Raw genomic sequence first — 8539 nt, 5'->3', positions numbered from 1 at the left:
GCCACAAGAAGAAACCATCCACTAGTGCAGTGGTTCTCAAAGTGGGGTCAGGGGACCCCCACAGGTTCCAGGGGGTTCCAGGGGGTCCCGAGCTAAATTAGTTAATATAGCAGAAAAAGCAGTGTAACCACTTTAAACCTATACTGTACATTGTATATTTGAAAATATTGATCTACATCGCGACACTCCAATGCATGGCTTTTGAAGATGACGTCATATGACAGCCAAGCCTATGGGGTTTGTTTAGAACACTTATGACGTAAATCGTTTACCAGCCAAGTCTATGGACTAGTTTGTTGGTTTGTTTTAAGGCACTAAATGACAATGTAAGACATCATCATGTGGCTGACATAAATACAGTGAGCGCCCCTCACTTCACACAAATGTGATTTTTGAAAAACACAATTCTTATATATATGTGGGGACTCCTTGGCCTTTGGCACAAAATATCCTCAGATGGGGATCCGCAGCCAAATACAAAGGGAGTTGTCACGGAGTGGATGACAGATACTGGACACACAAAACAACCCTTTGTATCTAATATAAATGTATTCCAAGGATGACAGATAGTCAGATACTGGACACACAAAACAACCCTCTGTATCTAATATAAATGTATTCCAAGGCAGCACGCGTTGCTCTTCCATAAGGCTCACTCCAGGGCATAATGGATTGTGGATAATAGATCTCTTAAAGGCAATGGCACCTGGCACTCTGATTGGTTTAAGTCGCGTAACGCCGCCCCAAACCTATGCATAATGTAGCGGAGGCGTTTTAAGGATTTAGGCGGTGGCATTAGATAGCCAATATAATGGGGGAACGCCTCTCACACAATACTAAATCCCCAAATTAAGGAAAAAGTGCCCCTGACGCATCGTATGCCATGCTTTATCTGCAAGTAAACAACATTTTCTGTGAATTACGCATTTAGGAGCTTCCGCTATGCGTAAACGTTATCTTGCGGCCACACAACCCACTATTCATTTTGCCGACTCCTATATTTGCGGGTGGAGGTGCGTCTGTAGGTGTGTCGATGCGCTTTCCCTATATTTGCTATCTTATGTACACAGGTTTAGGACAACGGAAAGTGCCTCTTCAAACCACCCGTAATGCGAATCCGTTTGATAAAAGAATGCGCTCCTCAGATGGTGCGACCTGAGTTGGAGCTGCCTCTGCTTGACGCATGCATGTTGCAGAACATTCACAGCTCAGAGGTCTCGTTCTGTCTTAATTCTCCACAAATCTGTGATTGTAATTTCCCTATAATCAGCAGTATCAAATCCTTGTGCTCATTGTGTTTAATTGTCTAGTCAAAGAAGTTATTAGGCGCATTGTGCGCAATTCCCTCGTTCAGTTTCATCACCTCATCACCCCCAATGTCCCCAGTATGCAGCAAATATGTAATGGATTTAAAATAATGTAAAATGCCCCATAATCAGTAACACGTAGCTGATACTTGTGTCAACCAAATGAAAGGTAATTAAATGCTAGATGGGTGTAATTTCCAATTTGATTTCGCCATAGTTCAGTACAAGTCTGTTTAATTAATCCGATTTCCCGAATGATAGTTTTCACTTGATACCTGGCACACTGATTGGTTTAAGTTGCATAACGGCCAAACCACACCTATGCATAATGTAATGGGTAGCAGAGGTTTTTTAAGGATATAGGTGGTGGCACAAGATAGCAATTTTTACAGGGGAACGCCTCTTACACAATACTAAATCCCCAAATTATTAAGGAAATAGGGCTCCTGGCGCGAGATGGAGCCCTAAATGTTTTTTTTCAAAATAGTAAAGAATGGCACATTTTAGGGTTTAGGGATAAGGGATGGGGTGGCGCAAGATATAGCCCTAAATTTCCATTGACAATGAATGGATTTACGTCATATGTGGACGATCAAATCGACATGGCGATGTACAATGATAAGAGCGCCCCTCACTTCACACGGGTGTGATTGTGTTCCTTTATTTTTGACGATGGGTTCTCAGATTGCCTGTCTCTCTACACTAATCTGGGATTGTTTTAATTAATAAATTACTTAAATAAATTAACATACAGTGTGTATGTACGGTGTAAATTATATATTTTTGAGTGGTGTAAACCACTCCTACAACTGGCTTTTGTGTGCATAAAAAAATGACCATGGTTGCTATGTTCAAAATAATTTCTGACGTAATTAAATCACACCCGGGTGAACTGGATGACCGTAGCAACCGTGGTCATTTTCTCTGCGCAAAAAAAGCCAGTTGTGAAATCACATCCAGGTGTGATTTCATTACGTCAGATCGGAGCTGATCAGGGTATATAATACCTTACCTTATATAATACCTCACATCGGACAAAAACTCCAGGTGAATCAACTTCATGGTCACAAATCATCACATCAGAAGACGAGTCTTCTGATGTGATCTGTGATCTGTTGTGGTCTGACATTACGTCAGACCACAACTGATCATGCTATATAAAACCTTACACCACTCAGTTCACACGGGTGTGATTTTTTTATATTCATATAGGCCTAGAGTATATCTCTCTGCATGCATATTGGCTACCAAAGCCATTTCTGAGCAAAGAAGCCACATAACAGATTGTCCTATACTAGTGTAGTCCACGACCGTCCTATAGTGATAAAGCAGAAGTCTCTCCAGAGTCCATACTGGCGTGGCTGAGGCCCATCAATTACTAACACCACAATGGCCCATGGGCCCTGCCCAACAGCAATATCTTCCTTAATAGACTTCTCCAGTTCTAATAAAACACAAGGTTACATGACATTATTGGCCTTAATAAAAAAAAATGACCCTATTTGTTTTGAGTGTCCGTGTGTGCCTGTATGATAGTAGTGCTCACATACAGTAGCCTACTGTCACGTGCATAGTGTGTAGACTTGTAGTAGTAGTAGTATAGCATATCACAACACACACGCACATGCATGGGATGTGATCATGTGACCACAATATACTGCAGTTGTTCCCAAATAGTGTGCCAAAAACAAGTCTGTGCCTTGGAATTTTGTGACAATACTTACATATACAACTATACAAAATGTTTTAATTTAATTAAATATCGGTACCATTTCCCAATACAGAGGCGATGAATACAGGTCTGCTTTAAGATATTGACTTGCCCACTGATGTGCCTTGGGCACAAGTTTGAAAATCAACTGCATTGAATTTAGTAATCTCAGCAAGGCTTCTTGGTTAGAGTGGGTGACAATATTATCACACGAAAAGATTAAATTACCTACCTAGGTTCCATCCTGGAGGCTAATCTTTCCGGTGATAAAATGGCCACCAACGTAATCAAAAAAGTCAATCAAAGAACAAAATAGGATCTCCTCACTGGTCAACAAAAACACCTTGAAGACCTTAACAGGAGCCCTCGTACAAGGTTTCTTTGATTATGCATGCACCTCTTGGTACCACAGCACCTCAAAGGCCCTTAAAACAAGGCTCCAGACCTCCCAAAACAAACTGGTCAGGCTCCTACTTGGCCTCACCCCCGAACCCACCTCACCCCTGCCCACTTTGACAGGCTGGAATGGCTTAGGGTCGACGACAGAGTACAGCATCTTGCAATGGGTCTGGTCCACAAGATTCGATACACCACCAAGATACCCATGTACCTGTCTAAATACTTCCTTAATGTTAACAAAGTCCACACCCACAACACCAGAGGGAGTGCAACAAACCATGTACAACCCAGATTCGGCACAAACAAGGGACTAAATTATTTTCGCTCCTATGCCACCAACATGTGGAACGCCCTACCAACAGTCATTAAGACATGTGAATCCCTTGACTCCTTCAAAACCACTCTCAAAGGGCACCTACGGATGGCTGCAATTCGAAAATGCCCCCGTAAAATCTGAATCCCCCCCACCGCCCCCCCTTTTTCCCCATCACTGTTTCTTTTCCCTTTTTACCTCCTTTATGATGAATTCCTGTTCTGTTCTTTGACTATATAGAAGTGTCTATTTGTACGTCTCTAAATGTTTTGATGAATTGAACATGGTGGACCCTCTTGTAAACAAGTGTAATGCTTAATTGGGTCGTTCACTCACAGTTAACAGTCTTTGTATTGAGTTTGTGCTCGAAATGTACTGTAATTCTGCAAACTGTTAATAAATATTTCAATCAATCAATCAATCAATCAATCAATCAATCAATCAATCAATTAAACTGCTTACGAATGGTCCAGCTCAGCATTAGAAGAAGCAATGAAGGTGTTGATGCATTGGGAAACACTCTTCCAGGAAGATTTCAGGCCCTTTCTTGCTGCTGAGGACTCACTCCATGGTGTAAGTGTAACTGCAACTAAAGAGAGAACAGTGACATACACTGGGTAAGGAAGGAAATGGGAACTTGTTTACTGTCAGTTTAACAGTCTGTGTTGGATCATGAGCCAGGCTGTCATCTGCTTCTTGCTGCCAGAGGGGCACTTCTTGACCCTTTTTCTGTGCTGTGTGTGGAGTGTGACATATAAAATTTGTCCCAAATGTTACATATAAATGTAAATGATCAAACTAACTGGATTAGGCCTTCACACATCATGATAAGTAGCCTACTGAGCACATACTGTAAATAGATCGAACAAATAAATCGACTTTTAAGTTACAAGAGTCTAAATCTTAGACATCACTCACAATCACATAATGTGGATACTGTACACATTCAAAACTAGCTATGTTAATATTAGCTTACATCAGTGGATTCAGAGTGTGGATAGTGGACACCCAATTGTCAAAACAATACAGAAAAAGCAACACATACTGTGGAAACACGACTTTTTAACCCTTTATAGCCTACCCAATGAGGGCGACGGCGACCTATGAAATTCTTCGACCGGGATGGATGGGTCATCATGGGTATGCCTAGCTCGCTCTCCCTCGTGGCTCTGTGGCCACTGCCTACATAGCTCTGATCCATAGCTCCAACGGCATTGCAACGGCATTAGAGCTATGGACCAGAGCTATGGCCTATAGCCCTGAAACATGAGTCACATGACTGTCGAGCACAGGTAGCATAGCCTACTGCAGCCACAATATGGGAGATTATTAGGTGAGTGTCGCGCGAGGTTAATGTATAATTCAACACGATGTATTATTAATCTGTGTTGAAATAACCATTCAATGGCTCAGATTCAGATAGATTCAGTCCAAACCAGCAATAATAACAAGTGGTATTATCTGTGTATTTCTCTCCACCCGTATGAAATGTGCTAAATGTTTATAGTTTGTTTGTTTGTTTGATTGATTGATTGATTGATTGATTGATTGATTGATTCATTCATTCATTAGGAAAGCCGCGATCTACGTTTACGTTAGAATAAGAAGCTCTGCTGCCATCTAGAGGTGGTAATCATGAACCTCTGGTTTTTAATCTGTAGCTGTAGCCCAGGCATGATTGAGTGAATGTCTTTTTACCCATTTGAAATAATTATTTTCTATTGATATTTTTTCATGAAAACAAAATAGTAATACAAAAATATCTTAAACACATTTTTCAAGGTTTGTTTTTATAGGCTAATATAGGCCTATACATTTTCTCCAATATTTTGTTGTATTATAATGTATTGATTATATGTAATTGTTGAGTGAATCATTTTTCTTCTAATCCGTCATGAGTCTACTGGTGGTGTTATTGTTGTTTTGTCTTGTTGTTGTATTGTTGTTGTAGTTTTATATTCTGTCTGGAGTCTGGACTATTTGATAATGATGTCTGTAAATGTCAATTTTGTTCATGAGAAAGTTTATCTATGGTGATTTAATAACATGTGATGATGATTGTGATAATGGTGTGTTTAAATCGTCTATACCGGTGGCCACAAGGCAGCAATGTTTCACTTGGTTAACGTCTACAACTAGGCCTACTCTGAGTCTTCATTCATATTAAAATATTAATAGTGTTTAATTTAATGTATTCGGAACCCTGTATAGGCCTACTATAGCCTATTTTTTGTATTTGGGATTTTGGGATGTTCCGAAAGGGGCTACGCCGAAGTCCGAACGTAAAGTAGGCTACCCTCGTTTCCATGTCAGCTACTGTACTATAGTACTACACTACCCATAAGCCTCGCCGATCTTCGACCAATCAAAAGAGTTGTGTGTGGCATCTGCCAGAAGCGCCAAATAAAATCGCAGGTTTATGAGGCTATCATTTCAACGTTTCAATCTTAAACGAATGACTTGGAACAGACCATGTTTCATAACAGAACGGCCTGGTTTTCAGACAGTGTACGACAAGGATGTTGTAACTTTTGGAGTAAGTGAAACTGAAATTAAAATGTGAATATGACATTGACATTCATCATCGTTCATTTGACATGAAATGAAATGAAATGAAATCTATATTTACCCAGGGTATCTGGGCTAAGCTCAAGAACTTGTTTCCAGCCAGGCCCTGCTCATAGAACACATTTCATCGTAGTGGCTCAATGCCTTGTTCAAGGGCACTTCAGCGGTGGTAATTTTAACCACCGCTAGTTGATTCGAACTAGGAACCTTCCGGTATCAAGACCGCGCCGCTATCCGTTCGGCCACCGCTGCCATACATAAAAGCAGATAAGCTAATATTAACGTTAATAACTGTGTGAACTTACTAGGCTACACCCAACAGGTAATATAATATAATATTGATTTCTGGTGGGAGCAGGCCTATGACTATGAATGAAAATGTGTTAACTGCATTAATTAACTTTCAGTATCTGAGGGTGGGACCATAGCAAACTGGAGGGCAGCAGACTATCTTTTCAGTGAAGATGCCACCAGCCCTGACACTAAGAGGTGAGCAGGAAGTAGGCCTACAACAGTATGTTTCAATCAATGTCTCCACAGGTATACAATTATGACCTTTAGACAGTTAAAGTGAAACTGTACATATTTTCATATCAGGGACAGGGACAGGGTTAGCTAGGACAGAATATTTAAGACATGGGGGTTCATCGGCCTAATGAAAGTCAATCTGTCAATTCTCTGACATGAAAAGGTTTGAGAACCCCTGCTCTAAGCCAATTAACAGCCACACGACAACACACTGTGTTATAAACGTCAGAGATAAATTAAATGTAATGTGTGTTACATATACAATTCTTTATTTCAGGATATTCGAGAGTGAAGATTACCTTTTGAAAGAAGTGACAGTTTTTCACAGCTTGTATCTGGATGCATGTGAAAGATGCCAGAGTGTGAGGTCTGTGATCATCGGTCACTATGTGCTACCTCCAGCCTGTGTTCAGAAAGGTGAGGAATTTATTTATTTATTTGTAATTAACTAATTATATGACATTAGGATTGTATATAATGTAGTGATTGGTGTGTTTGTTATCTTTTAAGAGGTGAGGGAAGTGGTTGGAAGATTTATTTGGGAGCAAGAGAATTGGCAACTTACAGCAGAGGTGCGTAGGCAAGATGCTATAATATAATTATATTCTCACTCTGTCTAATAACAGGGACAATTTCCCATTGATTGAATAAAAGGTTTTATTTTATTGTACTTTTTCTTTATTTTACAGGGATCCCCTAAGAGATCCGGCAATTGGACAGAAGATGATGACGGCCTACAAAGCAACCAAAGGTATTGGTTAGATATGGGGGTAGATATGGGGGTACCCGGTACACCCATATCTTCAAAGCCTGATCGAAATCTACAACCCCTCCCCCGGTGGTTTATCTATGATCTATAGACCTAGATTACTATTTCTATGCATTTGATGTATTACCTTGTGTTTTCTTTGTTTACTGTAAATCGCTCTGGATTAAGAGTGTCTGCTAAATGCCTAAATTGTAAATTGTAATTGTAAATCAATGAAACATTGGATAGAAGCAGCAAGTAGGCTATGTCCAGAGTAACATACTTTTTACCCCTAGTATACAGTGTATAAGTAGTGAACTGCATGGTAAACCTGCTTAAGCAACTGAACTACAGTATTCTCCGTTTGACAGCTCTGAACAATCTGACACAGACACTTCACAAAACGAAACAGAGGTGTTTTATGAGATGGAGGTTGATCGGGACACTTCTAAAAATGAAACAAACGTGTCTTGTGAATTGGTTACAGGTAAGCATTTATATCTTGCTGTGTTAGTCTCATTCATTCTTGTTTACATTAGTAAAGAACTGGGGTGGATCTTAAATGGAAATCATTCAATGGTAAAGCTCAGATTGATGAAATATAAAGACTGAAATTCACATGAATGTAAACACAACATGGTAACACAAAACATGTTTCTATTGCATGAACCTTTAACATTTCACATTTACTTTTTTACTCCAGAAAATGTCAGGGTGGATGACCTGAAGAAACCTGTGGATTCTGTATGTTCTGTCTGTTAATGTCTAATCTAATATATGGATTATGATGGAAGTCTAAATATTGACTGCAGCCAACATAAATTGCTATTTAATAAATTGAGGATTTAATTAATCACATAATTCATCCTCTTATGAGATTTTGTCATTGAAAGACAAAATGTTTTGTGGACTTGCCTTATTTATGTTTTGTGGACTTGCCTTATTTAAACAAAAATGAAGCGCCA

At 39.7% G+C, this 8539-nt stretch overlaps 1 protein-coding gene across 1 annotated transcript; it reads left to right on the top strand.

Moving 5' to 3' along the window:
• Positions 1 to 6202: 6202 nt before the first annotated feature.
• On the top strand, positions 6203 to 8484 carry terb2 (telomere repeat binding bouquet formation protein 2; the record flags this gene model as incomplete). The annotated part of the gene is made up of 7 exons (XM_079497280.1): positions 6203 to 6266; positions 6706 to 6787; positions 7104 to 7243; positions 7337 to 7398; positions 7516 to 7577; positions 7946 to 8061; positions 8278 to 8484. The coding sequence occupies 7 exons, from the start codon at positions 6203 to 6205 to the stop codon at positions 8334 to 8336; spliced, it is 585 nt and encodes a 194-aa protein (XP_079353406.1). The 3' UTR covers positions 8337 to 8484.
• Positions 8485 to 8539: the final 55 nt, after the last annotated feature.

This window comes from Electrona antarctica (assembly GCF_951216825.1).
Source record: "Electrona antarctica genome assembly, chromosome: 3".
In the NCBI taxonomy this organism is placed as follows: Eukaryota; Metazoa; Chordata; class Actinopteri; order Myctophiformes; family Myctophidae; genus Electrona; species Electrona antarctica.
The sequence above is the reverse complement of the archived record's forward strand: the minus strand, read 5'-3'. Positions and strand labels throughout refer to the sequence as shown.